At 34.9% G+C, this 22361-nt stretch overlaps 1 protein-coding gene across 1 annotated transcript in view; it reads left to right on the top strand.

Annotated features, from left to right (window-relative positions):
- Cfap47 (cilia and flagella associated protein 47) overlaps positions 1 to 22361 on the top strand; it is a 279387-nt gene that overhangs the window by 79563 nt on the left and 177463 nt on the right. The window contains 3 exon segments of the mRNA XM_041642780.1: positions 4566 to 4725; positions 5451 to 5646; positions 9951 to 10160. Of these exon segments, the coding sequence (XP_041498714.1) occupies positions 4566 to 4725; positions 5451 to 5646; positions 9951 to 10160 (566 nt within the window).

Genomic DNA, 22361 nt, shown 5'->3' with positions numbered 1-22361 from the left:
CCCGAATATCCTGAGAAACCGCCACACTGATTTCCAAACTGGTTGCACAAGATTGAATTCCCACCAGCAATGGATGAGGGTAAAGCTTCCCCCACAGCCTCTCCAGCAAAGGCTTTCTTTGGTGTTTTTGATTTTAGCCATTCTGACATGTGTAAGATAATATCTCAAAGTTGTTTTGATTTGCATTTCCCTGATCTCTAAGGAGGTTGAGCATGACCTTAAGTGTCTTTTGGCCATTTGAACTTCTTCTGTTGAGAATTCTCTCTTCAGTTCAGTGCCCCAGTTTTTAATTGGGTTAATTCGCATTTTAAAGTCTAGTTTCTTGAGTTCTCTATATATTTTGGAGATCAGACCTTTGTTTGTTACGGGGTTGGTGAAGATCTTCTCCCAGTCAGTAGGTTGCCTTTTTGTCTTAGTGACAGTGTCCTTTGCTTTACAGAAGCTTCTCAGTTTTAGTAGGTCCCATTTATTCAATGTTGCCCTTAATGTCTGTGCTGCTGGGATTATACATAGGAAGCGATCTCCTGTGCCCATCTGTTGTAGGGTACTTCCCACTTTCTCTTCTATTATGTTCAGTGTGTTCAGATTGATATTGAGGTCTTTGATCCATTTGGACTTGAGTTTTGTGCATGGTGATTGATATGGGTCTATTTTCATTCTTCTACAGGTTGACATCCAGTGTGCCAGCACTATTTCTTGAGGATGATTTCTTTCTTCCATTGTATAGTTTTAGCTCCTTTATCGAAAATGAGGTGTTCATAGGTTTGTGGGTTAAAAACCCGGTCTTCTATATGATTCCATTGGTCGACTTCTCAGTTTTTATGCTAGTACCACACTGTTTTCATTACTGCAGCTCTGTAATAGTGTTTGAAGTCAGGTATTGTAATGCCTCCAGCACATCCTTTATTGTATAAGATTGTTTTAGCAATCCTAGGTTTTTTGTTTTTCCATATAAAGTTGATTTTTGTCCTCTCAAGATCTCTAAAGAATTTTGATGGGACCTTGATGGGAATTGCATTGAATCTATAAATTGCCTTTGGTTTAATTGCCATTTTTACTATGTTGATCCTCCCAATCCAAGATCAAGGGAGATCCTTCCGTTTTCTGGTATCCTCTTCAATTTCTTTCTTCAATGCCTTAAAGTTCTTGTCAAATAGATCTTTCACTTCCTTGGTTAGAGTTACCCCAAGATATTTTATGCTGTTTGTGGCTATCGTGAAAGGTGAAGCTTCTCTGATTTCCCTCTCTGCTTCCATATCCTTTGTGTATAAGAGGGCGACTGATTTTTTTTGTAGTTGATCTTGTATCCTGCCACATTACTAAAGGTGTTTATCAGCTGTAGGAGTTCTTTGGCGGAGTTTTTGGGGTCGCTTATGTACACTATCATATCATCTGCAAATAACGAAAGTTTAACTTCTTCCTTTCCAATTCGAATCCCCTTGATCCCCTTATGTTGTCTTATTGCTATTGCTAGAAGTGCAAGCACTATATTGAACAGGTATGGAGAGAGTGCACAGCCTTGTTGTCTTCCTGAGTTTAGTGGGATGGCTTTGAGTTTCTCTCCGTTTAATTTGATGTTCGTTGTCGGCTTGCTGTAAATAGCTTTTATTATATTTAAGATGACCATTGTATCCCTAAACTCTTCAAGACTTTTATCATAAAGGGATGTTGAATTTTGTCTAATGCTTTTTCAGCATCTAATGAAATGATCATATGTTTTTTTTCTTTCAGTTTATTTATATGATGGATTACATTGATAGATTTTTGTATGTTGAACCAGCCCTGCATCTCTGCGATGAAACCTACTTGATCATATTGGATAAATTTTCTAATGTGTTCTTGGATTCGGTTTACCAGTACTTTGATGAGGATTTTTGCATCGATGTTCATGAGTGAGACTGGCTTTTAAATCTCTCTTGGTTGAGTCTTTGTGTGGTTTTGCTATCAGAGTAACTGTAGCTTCATAAAAGGAATTTGGCAATGACTCTTCTGCTTCTTTATTGTGAAATACATTAAGGAGTATAGGTATTAGGTCTTCATGGAAGTTCTTGTAGAATTCTGCATTGAAACCACCTGGTCCTGGGCTTTTTTTGGTAGGGAGGTTTTTGATAACAGCTTCCAATTCTTCACGACTTACAGGTCTATTTAGATTGTTCACCTGGTCCTGGTTTAACTTTGGTATATGGTATTTATCTAAAAACGTGTCCATTTCTTTTACATTTTCCATTTTTGTGGCATACAGGCTTTTGTAGTAAGAACTAATGATTCTCTGAATTTCCACTGTGTCTGTGCTTATGTCCCCCTTTTCATTTCTGATCTTATTAATTTGCATATTCTCTCTCTGTTGTTTGATTAGTGGTTTATCAAACTTATTGATTTTCTCCTGGAACCAGCTTTTTGTTTCTTTGATTCTTTGGGTTGTTTTCTGTGTTTCTATTTTGTTGATTTCAGGCCTCAGTATGATTATTTCCAGTCTTCTACTCCTCCTAGGTGAGTCTGCTTCTTTTTTTTTTTCTAAACCTTTCAGGTGGGCTTTTAAGTCTCCAAACTTTTTTAGTTCTTCACACTTTCTGTTATACTTCTCATCCATTTCTATAAGGGCATTTTTTACATACTATTTAAGGGTGTTAATCACTTTTATAAAGTCAATTTTTTCTACTTCTTCTTGATTAAGGTGTTCCTGTCCTCCTGTTGTGAGGTCACTGGGTTCTGGGTTTCATGTTGTTTTTCAGATTGTTGGGTGAATTCTTGCACTGGCGCCTGCCCATCTCTTCCTCCGAATGCTTCCCTATGGATCTTCTTTTACAGGATCAGGTCTCCTTGCCCACTGGTGTACCTTCCCAGTGATGGCCTTCCCCAGTGATGGCTCTCTTGGTGCTTGAGTGATGTCTCTCCTGGTGCCGAGATCAGATTTCAGTCCTGGTTGGGTAGCTTGTAAACAAAGAGCCTACCTTGCTTGCTGCAGGCAGTCTATTGAAACAAAGGAGCTCCTGCCTTCCCGGTTGCTCTCATGATTCGGCCCCAGGGCTCAGACAGGCTGAGCTGGGTGATGTTATGTGCCCAAAGAGGGAAGGGAGGCAGAAGAGGTGACGGTTCTTTATGCAAGCTGGTTGGGATAGGAAGAGTGAGGCAGTATGCGGGGAGTATAGGCCCTGCAGGAAGCCCAGGAAGTATAGGGGATGATGAGGAACTTCTGAGTTCCGTGTCCCGGGCTGCTGCCATGGTTCAGAAATTCACCCCAATGATGGCTCTCCTGGTGCGAGATCAGATCTCCGGGCTGGTTGGGTAGCTTGTAAACAAAGTGCCTACCTTGCTTGTTGCAGGCAGGCTATTTAAACAAAGGAGCTCCTGCCTGCTAGGTTGCCCTCAGGATTCTGCCCCAGCGCCCAGACAGGCTGAGCTGGGTGATGTTATGTATCCAAAGAGGGAAGGGCGAAAGTTTTTAATATATTAAAAACAAAATAACATATTTCATATATATGAAACAGTCTATAGTGAAAACATGTAGTTATATAATAAAATAACATACGTTAGTCTATGTTTTTCTTACTGTGCATCATTTTATTTTCCAATTAAAATTATTTATAGATGAAAAATGAAAGACATGTATTGACATGTATGTATCTCTTAGGAAGTTGTGTCTCCCCTGCCCTTTTTTTCTAGTGTATTGTCATTTCTATAATCAGTTTTGTTGAATACCTTTATTACTGGTTGCAAAGAATATAGGGAAAATATTTAACATTGCATTGATTAAAATAGAATGTATGAAATTAAGAGTTGTAGATTAATAAAATATTTCTACTGAAATTAAAATAGATTTTTTTAGACACTGAGCAAAAAAAGATAGTAAAATTTCTTTTAATAAACCCCATGTGTATTTAAATCTCATATATGGAACTGAAAAAATAACCTTTGTAACTTGAAATGTATTTGAGATTTCAAAATGCCTTTCTGAAATGGGAGATTATTTTACATTATTGAACTTTCATTCAATTGTTTTGATATATGTGACCGGTGAACAAAGAGTCTGAACCACCAGTTATTAGTTATGAATACGACATTTGCAGGAGCCATGATTCTTTCTGAAATTTTAGGGGGAAGTTCCTAGCATTTCTTTCTTCAGCATTTTGAGGATAGTCACATTTCTTTTCTATGGGTCTAGTGGGGAAATGTTACAGTGGTGACATTTGACATCACATGAAGAACATGTGTGTCATCACAGTGATTCATTGCATTTGCTGGGTTTTTCTACTATTCTCCAGTTTCTTAGTCTCTGCTTTGGTAGTGATTCAAAGGATTAGGGAATTTAAAGAACACATTTACATACATAGTTTAGGTTTCTTTTTTCTGTAGGAAAGAATATTCTCTCTGTTTTAGTATGAACCAACATAAATTTTCTTATTTTACTGTAAGTCATGAATACATTTAAGTTTCTGTTTATGTTGGCTTTTGCATGTTAATATCACCATACGTAAAAACTTAGATCTTATTTCTAAAAATAAAATTTTATAGTGCATTCATTAAATTTTAAGAATTTCTTCTTTTGTTTATATATCTTTGAACAGAATCTTGTGATACTTAATATTTCAAAAAAAACTGTTCAGTGGTCTTTGGATATCCGTAAAAATGACAAACTCTTCAAAAATGGCATATTCAAATTTACTGCACTAATTGGAAGTCTGAAACCAAATGAAAAGTATACTATTTCCATACATTTCTGTCCAAGTAAGCATTTTTCTTTTTTTTTTAAAAAAATAAATTTTATGTGCATTAGTTTTTTGCCTGCATATATGTGTGTATAATATTCCTGTGTATACACTAGTTTTGCTGATGCCAGAAACACGTTCTGGATCCTCTGGAACTTGAGGTACAGATGGTTAGGTGCCGCCATATAGGTGCTGGGAACTGTTGGTCCTTACTGCTGAGCCACCTTTCCCAGTGGCCCTGGCGGCCTTTCTTAATCTTCAAAGCTGGGAGAGTTTTACTCCACAAATCCCTTTCTTAGTAGTCCCTTAAGATCCTTCAGCAGTTTGTGATGTCATCTTCATGCTCTGTATCCCGTAGGTATTAGCAGCTTTTATTAAAGCATTGGAAGCAGCTGAAAAAGGAAGTCCTGTTGCACTACTTCTGTGTATTGTTTAAGTATTATGTATTCCCCCATGTAGTAAGCATTTCTTACCAATGTACAATTATTTCCACCACCCATATTGTATACATTAAAAAGATCTACTTCTTCTATAGGCAAAGTATACTTGAAGACATGTTGGTTTTTATAATTTCTTTCTACAACAATACTCCACTTACTCTTTAATTCTTCATCAGGCTGCATTTTTCCTTGGTTAACTACCCTGCCCCACTGAGATTTAATATCATAGTAAATTTTGATAGTAAAACTTATATTAAATACTCCTTTGAATGTAAACTAATATGTAGTACCTTTTTCCCCATAGAGGAGCCCATAACCTACCTAGCTGATGTTGCTATACGTTTAAATGATAATTTATTTGACTATAGAACATTAAATCTGATTGGAGAGATACAATCACCAAAGATAATCTTTGATCCACCATTTATATGTTTTACTCCTGTTCCTTTGGATATCACAGCTGGAGTGGATATCAGAATTTTGCCACAGAACTATTTCAGGTAAGTCCTTAGTATGAATTTTCTATATCTTTATGTACAATTTTGTTTTTAATCTATGTTATCTGAATTTTTTATCCTATGCCTGATTTCTTGCTATAGTTTGGAAGAGCTATTAAAGCATTTCATTATACACTGATATTTTAAGAAATACAAAATTTTAAGAAATACAAAATAGTAATTTATTTTCTTGATTTTTTTTAAAAAAACATGTCCTTGTATTATAAAAAATAAGCTTAAAATTTAAATGTAAAAGAAATTAACACAAATTTTGTTACTTAAAACACTCATTTGATATCGCAAAAAAACAGTCAACTCTAGCCTTGTCTACCTAGTAAGTTCTAAGCTAGTCATAGCTACAGGGTAAGGATTCTGTGTTGGCCTGGAACTCACTGTGTGGCCCCAGTTGGTCCTGAACTCAGAGACTAGCTTAATCAGGAGTCACAGTACTGAAGTCAAAAGTGGGCACCAGATGCCCAGCCATCGTTTTTATCCATAGTGCTTCTTGTATTGGCTATAGTGTACAATGAGCTATCAACATTCTTCTATACATTATATAGTAATATGTACAAATTTCCACCAGTAACTAACTGTATCAGGAGTGAGGCAGGTGAGTGATAGGCATATGTGCCCATTGCATCCCACAATGTTAGTACCATTTAAAATGCCCACCTAAGGTAAATGAGAACTCTGTATCCTGTTTTCATATCCCTGTGTCAATCACTGAAAGAGTTATTAAAATAGGTACTGTAATGTTGGATTTTTAAACATTACTTCAAATAGTTTTGTTTTAGTTGTAGGGGAATAGTATATTTAGCATAATCTAGTGTTTTTAATAAATGAACCAGATTATTTTTGATTACTAGAAAGATCTAGTAAATCTTTCTTTATATATTTAAATTTATTTATGTTTTATTGTATTCCTTGTCATTCATATATACATATATATCACATATACATACATACACACATACATACTCATATAATAGAGTAAGATATTATTTGTTTAAATTTTAATACATCTGGAAGTGCTGACTTTCATTAACTGTAAGGCTTTGGAAGATGTTTGTTTTATATAAAGTCATTGAGGACTGGAAAATATGTCTCCCTCCTTTATAAATATTTCTCTTAGTTAGGTAATAACATTTTGACCAAAATCAGCTTGGTAGAAGGAGTTAGCTTCATCTTTTAGCTTGCAATCCATCATCCAGGGAAGTCAGAGTGGAATGTCACAAACCCGAAAGCAGGAACCAATGAACAGGTGGTGCTATTGGCTTTCTTCCTATGGCTTGCTCAGTCTTCTTCTTTTTTAAAATTCTTCTTTCATACAATAATACAATACATCCTGGTCTTAGTCTCCTCTCCCTCTACTCCTCCCACTACTCCTCCCAGCCCCTACCTCTGCCCCCCCCATCTACTCCTCTGCTTCCCTTCATTAAAGAGCAGGCTTCCCAGGGATATCAACCAAACATTGTATAAAAAGATACAATAAGACTAGGCACAAACCCTTATATCAAAGTTGGCTATGGCATCCCAGTAGGAGGAAAAGGGCCAAAAGGCCAGGGAAAAGAGTCAAACACATTGGCGGGAGTCCCACAAGATTACCCAGCTCTACAACCACAGGGCAAATGCAGAGAACCTAGTTCAGATCCATTTAAGGACAGTGTTTGTCGCGTCAGTCTCTGTAAGCCCCTATGAGCCCAGCTTAGTTGACTCTGTGGACCATGTTCTCCTAGTGTTCTCGACCCCTCTGGTTGTGTCCTAGACCCCTCTGGCTCTTGCTCTTATAACCCTCCCTCCTCTTCTACAGGATCCACAGAGCTCCATCTATTGTTTGGGTATGGGTCTCTGCATCTGCTCCCATCAACTGCTGGAGGAAGTCTCTCCTGTGGTGACTTGGCTAGGCATCAATATTGTCTTCTGGCATGCATGGCTTATGACTGGACAGGGGCTCTCTCTCATCCTGTTTCTTATATTACTCAGGACCACCTGCTCTCTGGTGGTACCACGTACAGTTAGGTGGACACTCCAATAATATCAGTCAGCAGTTAAGAAGATGCCTATAGTACAATCGTTGGAGGCATTTTCTAGATTAGTATTCCTTTTTCCCAGATGTCCCTAGCTTGTGTCAAGTTGACATAAAAACTGGCTGCAGTATCTTGGAGTAGCTATAGCTGCTAAGTGATCGCTTGGAAAAAGTATTGGCCAGAAAATATACACTATACCTTTAAAAACAAGTTTAATGGGCCAGGGTTTTCTTTATGTTGTGGCTTTTCATGATCTCCAACATCCCATTTTTCATTTAATGTATTCTTACAGATTAACATGATAGCTGTATGACTAATAATAGTATACCCAAATTTTAAATTTATTTTATGAGTATGTGTGTGTGGTTATACACACACACATAGACATATATATGTGTATACATAACATATATTTGTCATGCATATTTGCATGTACATATACATATGTAGGTGCCTTCAGAAGCCCGAATAGTGTGTTGGATGACCTGGAACAGGCATTGCATGTGGTTGTAAGCCTGATATGGGTCTTGAGAAATTAGCTCTGCTATCCTGCAAGAGTAGCTAGTGCTCTTAACTGTTGATTCATCTCTACAGCCTCTAGTATACCTGTTGTTTGAGTCCAGTAATGTTGTTTGGGAGAGTGAGAAAATGGAGGATGGAAATAAATATTCATCGTATCTTTCAGTGTCTAACAGATTATATAGGCTAATTCTCTAGTAGTACTTCTTCACTTTTGTCCTGAGGGGTGGGTCTTGACTGTCTCAGTAACTTAGCTTGGAAATACAATCTTATATGTGTACTATAAGCTGTGCTTAACATTATTCATACTAATGTCTTTTAGTTTAGAAAAATTTGGAAATTATATAAGCTTCTTGTGACAGGTTAAAGCATAAATAAACTTGCTATTTATTTGGACATGAGTATTATGGTTATATATGAACTTCAGCTTGTAAGACAGTGGTATCTGGAATATCAGAAACAAAATATTGAAATTTTTATGTCTAACAAGACTGTATATACGTATTATCCTACCAAAATGATATAATATCACTGTTGGTGACATATCCAAATTGAGGAAGGCAATGCAATATTTAATTCCTATGTTCAATGAGGAAATTATAAAGGACAATGCCACAGGGCTTTCACTAAGTGCTATACAGTTTGAGAAGACCTTAGAACGTCAAGATTCAACATACCTGTGCAATTTGCAGTTTTGCCAAGATTATATTTTATAAGGAGACGCTAACTTCTATTAAGTTTTAGATAAAGAAGATTGGAATTGATTTTGCTACATATATTCCTCTTAGAAAACTGTCTTAATGTAAGAATTAAGCTTTTTACCTTTCAATTCTTTAATTAATGTATCAGTATTTAATTAATGTATCAGTATAAAAACTATTAAAATAAATACAATTATGACATGATTATTCTGTGAAAGGATTTGAAGAGTTGATGACACTTAGTATCCTTGCTATATACAAATAGTGAAATCAGCAGCATAAATGGCACATTCAATGTCAGTCAAGTAGAACTAAATTGCTTTCTACTGGACTTAGGAAATAATTTCCCATATTTTATCTAGTATGTCATATAGATATAATTAATTTAAATGTAAGTCATCTTTCTTGTTTTGGTAGCTTAGTGATGTTCAAACTGATTAAAATAGATTATTCTCATTTAATAATCCTTATTTGCTTTATGTTTTCACGTGTCTAATAAATGAAGCTAATTTTCCAAAATTTATTGGCATTTTTGGTTGGTTAAGTAAATTTTATATATAAAATAATATTTATCATACTGAATGCCTTTAGAAGTTTTAAAAAATAAACATTTAGCATTTTTTAATTTTTTTTAACATTTAGCATTTTTAATGTTAAAAAAAAACTGACTATTTTTTTGTGGAATTTTTCTAGAGGTGCTTATTAGTATCCAAAATTTGAATTTTTTTCATGCATATAATCTAGCAATATTTATTAGTGCATATACATTAACTATAAATCTTAAATGATTATTTTAGATAATTTTTTTATTTGGATATGTTTGACAGAAATAATTTTATGTAATGGCTATTATTGAAAACATTGCCTTTAGTCAAATATTTTGCCTCACTTAATCGTTACAGAACAAACAAACAGGAAGAGATGATACAAATATATGTTTAAATATTAAATATTCTATTGTATATATTTGCATTTTTGGAAAACATAAATACACATTTCCTTTAGATTAATTGCTTATATTTTGAGAAGAATGTATTTTAATTTTTTTTATTTTCAACAGAAATTCAGCTCTACAGTTCAAGATTCCCACAGCAAAACTTCTTGATGATGATGAGATTCACCCACTTACGGTGACATTTCCAAAAGGAAGAATAATCAGTGCCTCTGATACCGGAAATAATGATGAGCTACCATGTCATCTTAGTTTCAGTTCATCTAAACCAGTTTCATTTTTTGCCAATCTTCTCTTTTGTGATGACAAAGATAACTGGTAAGATATGTAAATGTGGATGCTTTTGTACTTGTCAATGAAGGATATTAGTTTTCTATTCTATACTTTTGTAAAGTGATTAAGGAATGACATAAAATACAATGGTTTCAAACTGAAAAGTTTTAATGTTTCAATTTAAATTTGCTTTCATGAAAAATAGCAAAATAATGAATTATTTCCACTTATAGTGTTAATTTTTTATGTTAGTAGAAAAGTGATGTTTACAAGTAGACATGAAGTATGCAAGTACAACCAGATTCTTTTATTTATAGCTTTGGTGGTTTGGCTTGTTGGATTGTAGTACAAAAGAGCCCTGAATAAAGTGTGAGGGCCATCCGTGGTATGGTATTGAGATTTATGTTATACACAGACTTGAGAGCAACTATGTCATATATATATATATATATATATATATATATATATATATATATGACATAGTTGTGTGTGTGTATCCCAAAGTATAAGATAAGATAATCATCTTATTTCTTTCCTACTCTGTTGTTGCTTGTATTTAATCTTCTATTTATTTCCATCACCTTCTTTCCCAAATACATACACACTGACAGATATACAACTTATGCACACATAATGAAAATTTTATTTAGTGTATGGTAGCTGTTTTTATTAGACTCTTCCCAGGAAGAAGTATGGGGTTTGGGGAGATGGCTCTGTTGATAAAGCACCTGTCTGCACCAGTAATTCTAAGACTGTGGAAGTAACCTCCAGGATTAGAGAGAGACCATGAGTCACAAAATAAATGGAAATTGATTGAGAAAATATATAGCTTTCTCCCTTCATATATAACACACTATGCATGTACTTGCACAGACACACACATTCACATTCTCTCTCTCTCTCTCTCTCTCTCTCTCTCTCTCTCTCATAAACACATGGACATTGTTTTTAATCAAAGTATTTAGATTCAAATCATTTCCACAATATGGTTTAAATAAATTGAATGTTATGTTTTGACGAAAGAATCTGTGTCACAAATTCAATGCAAACCTATGAATGATTATTCTCACTGAAAATAAGGTTAATATAAATAAGTACTTAGAAAATACTATGTAAGTTTAATAAGTAAATTAATAGTGTTGGCAAAAGACATAAAGGAAATATATTACATTAAAACCTAATATAAAGCAAAGGGTAGCATTGTTTATTGAAATTACAAAGTTGATAGTGCTATAAAAATATCTTCCCAGGACAGTTCTCAGATTGGACACATAGCTTAGTAGAAGAGTGATGTCTTACTTGTGTGAGGAATTAAGTTCAAACACCAGCAGAGGACTGGGAGAGGAAAGAGGACAAGAGCAAAGAAGGCAGACTCTTTGAACAAGATGAGACTAGGATAAAAAAAAGTGAACTGAGAATACTTTAAGGCAATCAGGTTAGGAAGGTAGCCAAGGATATTTATTCTCTTTTCATGGAATAGCCAGGGTAGGATCACCAAAATGGTTGTTTCCAAAAGGCATGTGTGTTTCAAGTGAAATAGGCAAGACTGTGAAATATAGGATGAAGGTTTGGAGAGGTCACAGCAACAAGTGCACAGTCTAGGGACTTTGTGACAAATGTAAGGATTTTTCCCTCATGAATGAAATGAATGAGACATTGCTTGATTTTGAGTTTCCAATACAATATAACAGCTATCACTTCTGAAAACTGGTATCAGCCACTATTACCCCAACTACCAAAGTAGAAACTAAAGCAGAAACATGAAAGTGTGCTCTCAGAATATCTTTTTCTCTTTATTCACGAGAATAATTTTTGCCCATCAAGTAGTTTTTTAAAACTGTTCTACTGTGGACCCATTCAGTCTTTACTGGCAACTATTTTTTTTTTAATTTTCTTCTGGCACTGATATGACAACCAAAAATATCCTGACTATGTCATATCTATTATACTACAGAATGCATAAATGGGTAATTTGATATTATAGTCTATGGAGGAAAATTAATGCCCCTATAGATAAATTCAGGAAAGTGCTCTCTTTGTACTCTCTGGATAGATACATGGTGTTCCAAGGGCTGTGATATTTAATGTATCATTGTAGATACCTCATTTTAGACTTAAAAGAAAAAATGATTTAAAAGCATTTAAATAATTATATCATGAATCAAAAACTGAACAATTATGAACATATGATTAACTTATTGTTATTGTAGTTTCTAAGAATGACCCCAGTAGCTAATTTGCAGGTATGGTATTCTGGTATTAAAAGAGCGATTGAATCAAAGGTTCATCTACAGACAGGAAGTTCACACAGAAAGGGCAGAAGGAGCATACACAGGAACTAACTCAGTTGTAACTGGATTGCTTCAAATATTACCTCCAAATCATTATCATTGTATTTTCAAATTGATATTTATCCTAATGTTTAAAATGACTCTGCTCATAGAATCCTTACTGTGATCAGTGTAGTTCATGACAGGCTGTTTAGATTGCTGATTTTGTTCTGTGTGCTGATGTTGTGTTGTGTACTCCAGATTGAGAGAAAATATTATAGAAATGTCATTATGAGAAAGTATAGCTGTATGCCTTTTCGGTGTTTCTTCATAATGGTAAAAGTTAGCTTGAAGGTTTGATTTTTCAGGAATCCTAATATCAATGGAAAAAAATTTCTTATACATGACTTCTAACCCAGATGCCTTGTAGAGTGAAGAATTGATTTTAGATGCATAGTTCTGTTAATAAAGTATGAACCCTCAGTTAGAAGTTCCACAGTGAGTGTCTTAGCTGCTGTGAAGTGACATGGAAACTCTTTTGAAGGAAAACATTTCATGGGGGCTTTTTAGAGTTTCAGAGGTTTAGTTCATTCTCTTCATGGCAAGAAGCCTGGCATCATGCAGGCAGACATGGTGCCAGATAAAGACTACATCCTGATCTTCATGCAACAGAAGGTGACTGTATGCCTCACTGGGCATTGCTTGAACATATGAGATCACAAAGGCTGCCCCCACATTGACTAATAAGGCCAGATGTTTAAAAAGTCCCACCGTCTATTGCCAAGCATTCAAACACATGTGTCTGTGAGGGCCATAACTATTGAAACCACCACTGTGAATAAATATAATACATATCGAAAACTCATAATTAGCTATGTAGTGTATCAGAACACCGAGGCCTTCCATACATTCTTAAGTCCTACAACTATTTTAAATTTTTAACATTTTGAAACTTTCATACACATGTATGTTATGTTTACATAACTTCCTACCCTCTGTCTCCTACCTTGAATTCCTCTAGAGTCACTCTCCTGATACTTTCATATGCATGGCTATGTATTTTTTAATTACTCTTATTGCATACATTCAAAACTACACAGATAAGTATATGTCAACACTGGTTGCTGAGAACATTTAGTGATTCTTTTATGTTTATGTGTTTAGGACTGACCATTTGGGATTTGATATCCTGTCCGTCAGCTTGTTCCTGAATGTAGATACTCCCTCTCTCAGCAGCCATCAATTACCTGTAGGCCTTTGTCCAGGGGTAGGATCTACTGACATTTCTGCTGACGATGTTGCCATGTCAACCGGTTTTATCATAGTACAAATCTTGTTTAGGCAAGCATATTTTTGAAATTTTATGGGTTCAACTTACCTGTCATATACTATACACAGTGTTTTGTCTTCAACAGTAGGGTCTTCAAGTTCTCGAAAGAAACCAGGGCAATGACAATATCCTGTATTAGTTTGGAAGTATTTTGGACTCCTTTGATCTATACCTCAGAGAGAGTTTTCTTGTACCCAGTACAGAGGTTTTGTTAGATACTCTTTGTTCTTTTGGGGGGAATTATTACCCCAAGTAATATCACTGAAAATGGTGTACTTTTATTCATCGTCATACAAATATATGTATATGCATTATATATAATACATATGTACTTTAAAGTAAACATAAAATTATATTTCTTCTCCATATTCATCATTAGGTTATTTTCCCCTTTCCATCCTCTCCTTCTTTACTACCCTCTAACCTATTCCCACTTGAATCCCATGTTCCTGGTTATCCCATTTCCCAATTCATAGCAATGTATCCTATTATTCCTCTTTCTAAAATTTGTTTTCCTCCGACACCTTGCTCTCTTTATTTTTCTAGTTTCTGTGGTTATTCCAGATTATAAACTCATATCTAAATAGTCTGAGCTAGAATCCACAGAGAAGTGATAACATGCAGTGTTTGTCTTTCTGGGTGTGGGTTACCTTACTGAGTTTATTATTTTCCTGTTATTTGCATGCATTTCCCTCAAATCCCATGATTTTACTTTTTTGCTTACAGACAAAGAGAATTACACAATGTAGATATATACCGTATTTTTATTATCTGTTAAATAGTTGAGAGAAATTTAAAATATTCCTGTTTCCCGATTATTGTAAATAAAACAGCACTGAACATGCCTGGGCAGGTGTATGTGGAATAGGATGTTGAATCCTTTAGACATAAACTAAGGAGTGGTGTAGTTGGATTAAAGGGTAATTTATTTTTAGCACTCTGATAATTTCAAAGCTGATTTCAATAATTGCTCTATCAGTTTGTTTTCCCACGAATAATGAATAAGTCTTGCCCGTTCCAATATAATTTGCAGCATTTGCTGTCATGGTTTTCTTGAACTTAGTAATCATGGCAGGGGTATGATGAAATCTAAATTTAGTTTTAATTTGCATTCCCGTAATTGCTAATGATGCTCAACACATTTTTAGATTTTTTAAATTGTTTTGTTTCTTTCCTTTGTAAACCATTGTTCAGATTCATTGACTATTTTTTTTTATTTTAATTCGGTTTTTTCTTGATTCTTTTTTTTGAGTTTCTATATATTAATCCTTTGTCAGATAAGTAGCTGACAAAGACACTTTATTACATTTTTTATTTCCTCTTCAGTTAATTTATTTTTTCCTTTGATATGTAAAAACATTTTAGTTTTGTAAAATATCACTTGACATTCATTGGTCTAATTCCTGAGCATATTGAGTCCTATTCAGAAAGTCCTGTCCTAATCTTATTTGGTGGGGTATAGCCTATGTTTTCTTCTAACAGATTCCATTTTTGGCTTTTGTACAACGTGATAGATATGGGTTTAATTTCATTCTTCTATATGTGGAGATCCAGTTTTTTTTTTCACCACCATTTGTTAAAGATGCTATCTTTTCTCCTCTGTATGTTTTCAGGATCTTTGTCAAATACCAGATGGTTTTAGTTATATTTAGTGACATTTTGGTCTTCTGTTTTGTTCTATTGAACTATAGATAGTTTTGTTTTATTTTCTGCCATTGCTGTGCTGTTTATATAACTATGGCTCTATAATATAGCTTTAAATTTAGATTGATAATACCTGGACCATTGTAACTTTAGCTCAGGATTACTTTGACTGTACCAGATCTTTTGTAATACGATATTAATTCTAGGATGCTTTTTCTCACTATTGTATGTGAAGAATATTTTGGAAATATCACCAACATCAAGCCAGGTTTATTCTAGAGAAGCAGTTATGTTTCAACATAAGTAAACAAATTAAATCATATAAATGGACTTAGGTATACAAATCACATGATCATCTCAAAGCATACAGAAAAGGCCTTTGACACAAAAACAACTTGCCTATGTGATAAAGGCTATATATGACAAACATATCCATCATCTTCTTAAATATTGAGAAACTCGGGGCAATTTCATTGAAATAAGGAATGAAATAGAGACACATAAGAAAAGAAGAAGCCAAATTACCACGTTAATATCAGTACTGAGACAGGGTAACTTTAGAGAAAGGCAAGAATAATCCAGTATTTTGAAAGAGAACTGACATGACACTAGAATTGTATGTGAGGTGTTTTACAAAGTTCTCCTTACTGCTAAAAAGCTTCTGAAATAATTCATCTCAGGAATAAACTGAACACTGAAAGTTTAATTGCTCACCACATAAATTTAAAAGGACCAATGTCTCCAATGCACATTTGAAATGTTACACTGCATATGACTACCTTTGGGAACTCAATAGAACTGTTGAGCAGCACCCCAAGGATGGATGGTGAATCTAGAAAGAGTTCTGTGTCTGTACATATTTAGTGAGTTCCCATTTGATGCAGAATGTGCTGGTCTGGAACGTGCTATGAATTAGTTTGTAAGGTGGGATTTCTTCACCAAGTCCTGATGTAAGAATCAGCATTTGTTTTTTTTAAAATTTTCTCCAGCTGGTTTGTGTGCACAGCAATGTCTCCGAATCACAGAATCTAAAAAGACTAATATGGGGAAATGTCCAGATGAATTAAATAGTGAAGTATTAACAAATATGCATTAGCATCCAAAAATGGCACTGCAAAGTATTTTGGGAGAAGTACTAACATCTATTTTAGGAAACTTTGAAATACTCTGATAACTATATAACTTAATTTGTTTAAAAAATCCATTGTAAAATATAATTCTTACTTTACAGCAGATGAATTTGAAGCACAACTTTTCATGTGGATCTTTAATTGAGGTTATGTCCCATGATGTCTTGCACAATTTTGCTACAGTATGATATTTCAAGTCCTATGACTTCATTTTTGTCTTAGTTAGGGGTCCTATTGCTGTAAATTGTCACCATGACCACTTCACCTCTTATAAAGGAAAACAATTGGGTTGCTAACAGTTCATAGGTTTAACGCATTATCGTCATGGCAGGAAGAATAGTGGCATGCAGGCAGACATTATGCTGGAGAATGAGCTGAGAATTCTTCATGTGGATTGGCAGGCAAAAGGAGAAGAGAGAAAGATACTGGACTTGTCTTGAACTTTAGAAACCATAAAGCTCACCTGTAACAAGGCCACACCTACTCCAACAAGGCCACATCTACTCTAATAAGACCACACCTCCTAATAGTGTCAAACACTGTGCTCTTATGGAGGCCATTTTTATTCAAACAACCACAGTAACACATCTAGTTTATTAATAAATGAATACAATTATTTTTGAGTTGTGATGTGTGGAGGTATGTAACACTTTAGGCATGATACTATTCAAATAGGAAAATTTGAATGGTTTATTAAACCATATGTTGGAAATGAGAAGCCAACTTGAAAGCTTCAGTAAAAATCAGTAAAAGAATACATAGCATATGAGGTAGAACTAAATGCATGACACTGGTAAGATGCCACTGTCACTACAGTCCTGTTCAGCGTTTGGACAGCATCACCTCTTTCCTCTAGAGTTTTGGACAAACTGAAGACATTGTAACCAAAAGATTGAAGTCTATCATAGATGGAGTTCTTCAGGTTCTTATTCTGCTTATTTCTGGCTTTGAGATTTCGCAATTACTTGGATATAAATATTTTTATTTTATATTTATTAAATATTTGTTTATTTTTATTTTATATGTATGGGTGTTTCATCTACTTTTTTGTTTTTCTTTTTTTTATTGAGAAAAGAAAAAAAAACATAAACAAAAATCAATTTTCCACCTCCTCCCAGCCTCCCATTTCCCTCCCCCTCCTCCCACCCTTCTCCCCCTCCTCCTACCCTTCTCCCCCTCCCCCCACTCCTTTCCCCCTCCCTCTCCAGTCCATAGAGCAGTCCAGGTTCCCTGCCCCGTGGTAAGTCCTAGGTCCTCCCCCCTCCGTCCATATCTAGGAAGGTGAACATCCAAACTGGCTAGGCTCCCACAAAGCCAGCACATTAAGTAGGATCAAAACCCTGTGCCATTGTCCTTGGCGTCTCATCAGCCCTCATTGTTCGCCATGTTCAGAGAGTCCGGTTTTATCCCATGCTTTTTCGGTCACAGTCCAGCTGGCCTTGGTGAGCTCCCAGTAGATCAGCTCCACTGTCTCAGTGGGTGGGTGCACGCCTCGTGGTCCCGACTTCTTTACTCATGTTCTCCCTCCTTCTGCGCCTCATTGGGACCTTGGGAGTTCAGTCCAGTGCTCCTGTGTGGGTCTCTGTCTCTATCTCTATCCATCACCAGATGAAGGTTCTATGATGATATGCAAGATATTCGTCAGTACCATCACATGCAAACAGTGTCAGTGGTATTCAAAGGATGACATCAGATACTGTGGAAGTGGAGTTACTAGAGTTACTATTGGATGTAATTCACCATGTAGGTGCTGAGAATCAATTCTGGGTCCTCTGGAAGAGCAGCCCATGCTCCTAACTGCTGAGCCATTCCTCCATCCCTCTGTATCAATATTTGAATATCAGTTTTTCTATGTGAAATATTATTATTTATTAAGAGTATATTATGGTTCTAATGGTTTCAGTAATAGAATCTGTGTACATTTGTCATTGCCTGGTTTTGGGAAGCATCAGTGTTCCTTAGCAGCCACATCACCATTGATATGTCTGCTTTATGAATTGTTTTGCATATAAATATTATGAGTGTTATATTCAGTTGTCATTTCAAAACTAATACAAGTTTGTATTTCTCCTTTGTCAATTCCAGTATACATTGTTGACTTTTAGCATTATGGCTGCTAAAATGCAGGGTGTGTATAAAAGCCTATAATTGATCATAACTCAAAATCATTGTTATTGCCTAGATCTATTTCCTATTATGATTTAGGAAGTTGTGTTAGACATAATGATTGTATTTACTCACCATTCTTGGGGAGTAGAAATCATTAGGGACAATGCTACATTCTGGTATAATCACTTGTTCCTTATTGCTTACCCAAGTCTGTTTAAACCTGCTTTTAATTGCACCTTAATTCTATTTTCACAATAGATCTGTTAAAATAAATTACAAGATAATACAAAGTCTCTGTAACTTTATTTTTGAATCCTTAATGAGCACAGAGCATTATTGAAATATAATAAACTAAAAATATAAAATGTTAAATGATTTTACTTCATAATCCACTTGAAGCAGCAGAATATTGTTATAGTAAACTTCCACAAAAATTGGCAGAACCCCAGAAACGTACAAGGTCATGCTTACCATCCCTTTCCAGATTACTAAAATGATAATTCTTTTAACAACAGGGAGCAGAATGAAAATATTCATAGATGTTATTTCTCTACTCTCCTTTTTCTTTTTTTGTACATCTACACTATTTGGAGACAGTGAGAGATGGCTGACATACATATATCATTCTCAGCAGGTTTCCATTTAAAGGAAGCTTCACTGTTCCATTCAGTTTCTCTTTTTATCTGCTGGACTCTTTGTCTTTAGAGGACTCTGAGAAGAAGGTGGTTCCACATGCAGATGACTAGCACCTAGGGACAGCATAGTACAGCCACCTATCTCTCTTTGACATTTTTAGTACGTTGCCTGGATGTCTAGTCCCTGAACCATTTTTTATTATGGATTGATTAAACAAGAAATTAATTCAGTAGGATTACAGAATTTGATTACATTGTGTGCTTTGTATATAGATTAAGTGTTTGAATAACAAGAGGATTGCAAAGTCATTAAAAATTCAACTAATGCTGTATGTTAAAAAATACCATTAACAGTCGATTTATTTGTTTTCTAAACACATAGGCATCATGTATTACAAATGTGATGTGCATCAGCCAGGCAGTGGTGGTGCATGACTTGAATCCTAGTATTCTAGTGGGAGAGACACAAGATCTCTGTGAGTTCAAGACTAGCCTGGTCTATAGAGTTAGTTCCTGTACAGCCAGGGGTACACAAAGTAACCGGATGTCAACAAAAAAACAAGGATACAGGGAATTGTGATATGTTTCCATACATTACTTTCAGTTATGCAAATTAGTGGAGTTATATGCAGCTACATACATCAGGTTGTATAAGTGTTAGAATTTTATTTAGGATAATGTAGCATGTCTATTGTGATATTTCCCCACATATTTTGTACAACAATATGAAGTGGGAACGCATTTTAAAATTTGTTGGACAGCTCTGTCTCTTTTACTGAAAAAAGTGAAGCATTACTAAGATAATGATACTTTCTCTAGAGTCTTGTATCTCATAACATTGTAGATGATTTCTACTGTGATCAGTGTACATTAGAATTCCTAAAGTAAAGTTCTCTTGTCTCAGTGCTTGGCCTAAATAATACAGAAATACTACCTATGGTAGGCACCAAATATTTGAGCAGATATATTATTGAACACTTGTGTAGATAAGATTACATGTGATATATTTTCCTGGCAGTGCTTGAACTTAAAAACCTTGTGAGTAGATTCGGGAACCTCTCTTCAGAGCAAATATAGTATCAATTTTTTCCATTCGTCAAAAATAGGTATTTGAATACTGAATAATACATATACTTGTAATGGTGATGTAGAGTGTAGTAGCTTTCACAGCAAAATGCATTTTCAAAGGACTTGTACAGCATTTTTTTTCTTTTTCCCTCCCTCCCCACTCTTGTTCTATTGCTTTTTGTTGCTACTCTGTGTGGTAAGTTTCTCTGACCATCTTTCAGCTTGTCATGTCTTTTCCTCTCATTTTGCTTTTGCCGAAATTACAGATATCATCACATCAGGCTTTTTTTTTCCTCTAACACTGAACTTCAGAGATTGAACTCAGATTGGTATGCTTTTACTTCTAGTGTCATTCTGTAAACAGAGACTAGGCTTTAGTTTCCCAATAGCCCAGACCTGAATAATCACACAGAAACTATATTAACACTCTTTGGCCAGTGACTCAGGCATATTCCTTGCTAGCTCTTCTATCTTGAATTAACCCATTTCTATTACTTTATATTTTACCGTGAAGCTCATGGTTTACCAGTAACATTCTGGAGTCCTTTTCCTTCAGTAGATACATGGCATCTCCCTGACTCTGCCTTCTTTCTCTCTGCATTCAGTTTAATTTTCCCAACCTATATTCTATATTTTCCTACCTATATTCTGCTCTGCCATAGGCCAAAGCAGCTTCTTTATTAACCAATGCTAGTAAAACATGGTCATAGCATACAGAGGGGAATTCCACATCATTTCTTCTTTTCTGTCTAAATAAAAAGGAATATTTTAACATAGTAAAATTGCATATAACAAAACAGGTATGAAGCAAGAATTCCAGATACCATATTTCTTTGTGAGTCTAAAGTTTTATATTTAATTCATCTTTTACCATAACTAAGGAAAATTATAACTATAACTATTCCAACCAATTTGATTCCATCGAAGACGCCAGATGGATTTAATATTACCTAAGTAAACAGATGTGCATTGTAAGCAACTTCCAAAACTCTAGAATTGACTGAGAACTCTTGCCGCCTGGACAGTTATCCAAAGTTCTTCTCTAATGTTGGGGCATTCATCTTCAGCCTACAGGGTCAGAGTGTCTGGCGGACTTTTCCATGAAGCAGGAAATTTGAAAGACTGTTTTGCCTATATTGGAAGTTTGTCTGTCACTTTCTTCTATGTCCTGAAGAATGTTTAACAGACTCTTTCATGAAGTAGGAACTCTGAAGGACTGTCTTACCTTCTTTAGGCAAGTTCAGGAGTCATTTTTCTATGTTCCTGCATGTCCAGTTTATACATCATAAGTCAAGTAGGCCAGGCAAGAACAGTTTCTTTCCAAAATGCGTAACTTTGTCACATTAATGGCAAATTCCGTAACAAGTTTCTTCAATGATCATCAACCTCTCTTATGTAATTGGTCCTGCCAGAAACAGATATGTATTATTGTTGAGAAAATTCTAAGTTCTTAAAACATTTTAAATGCTATATTCTGTATGTTTTGAAAGATTTAAAGAATATCTCCCTATCTGAAATATATCTCTGTATATCTAGAAAGCTTAACTAACATGACTATAAGTTTAATTAGTATAAATGACTATTAATCTGTAATTTTTAATTATACATTATATTTTAAATGACCTGTATAAACACAATACTTTAAACAAGAGTAGAAATTAACATACAACAGAATTGACCTTAAATTTGTATCAGTAAACCAAATCCATACTAATGTAAAGTATACATTTCTATATCATAGCCACTTTATTTCCATTAACCATTTATTACCAACCATTTTAACATGAAAACAAACATTTATAAACAGTCAACTTGAGAATTTGGGTGTAGTTTTCTCCAAACTGCGTCTTGCTGTTTGTTCGGTGAAGTGTTTTTAGGGTTCATGAGACCTTTTGGGAGTCTTGTTCCATCAAACCACATTATCCTGGAAGTAATCCAGTGGTTCTCATTTTCTGAGGGAACAAAATTAGAACCTCTTTTTCAAAATAACATATCCTTAGACGGAAATTTTGAAGTCAAGATACCTTTATTTTGGTTTTGCTTACGAGTTATCACAATCA

This window comes from Microtus oregoni, unplaced genomic scaffold, assembly GCF_018167655.1.
Source record: "Microtus oregoni isolate MIOR12 unplaced genomic scaffold, Mior012 000079F_003, whole genome shotgun sequence".
NCBI classification, from domain to species: Eukaryota; Metazoa; Chordata; class Mammalia; order Rodentia; family Cricetidae; genus Microtus; species Microtus oregoni.
This window is presented reverse-complemented; position numbering and strand designations above follow the sequence as displayed.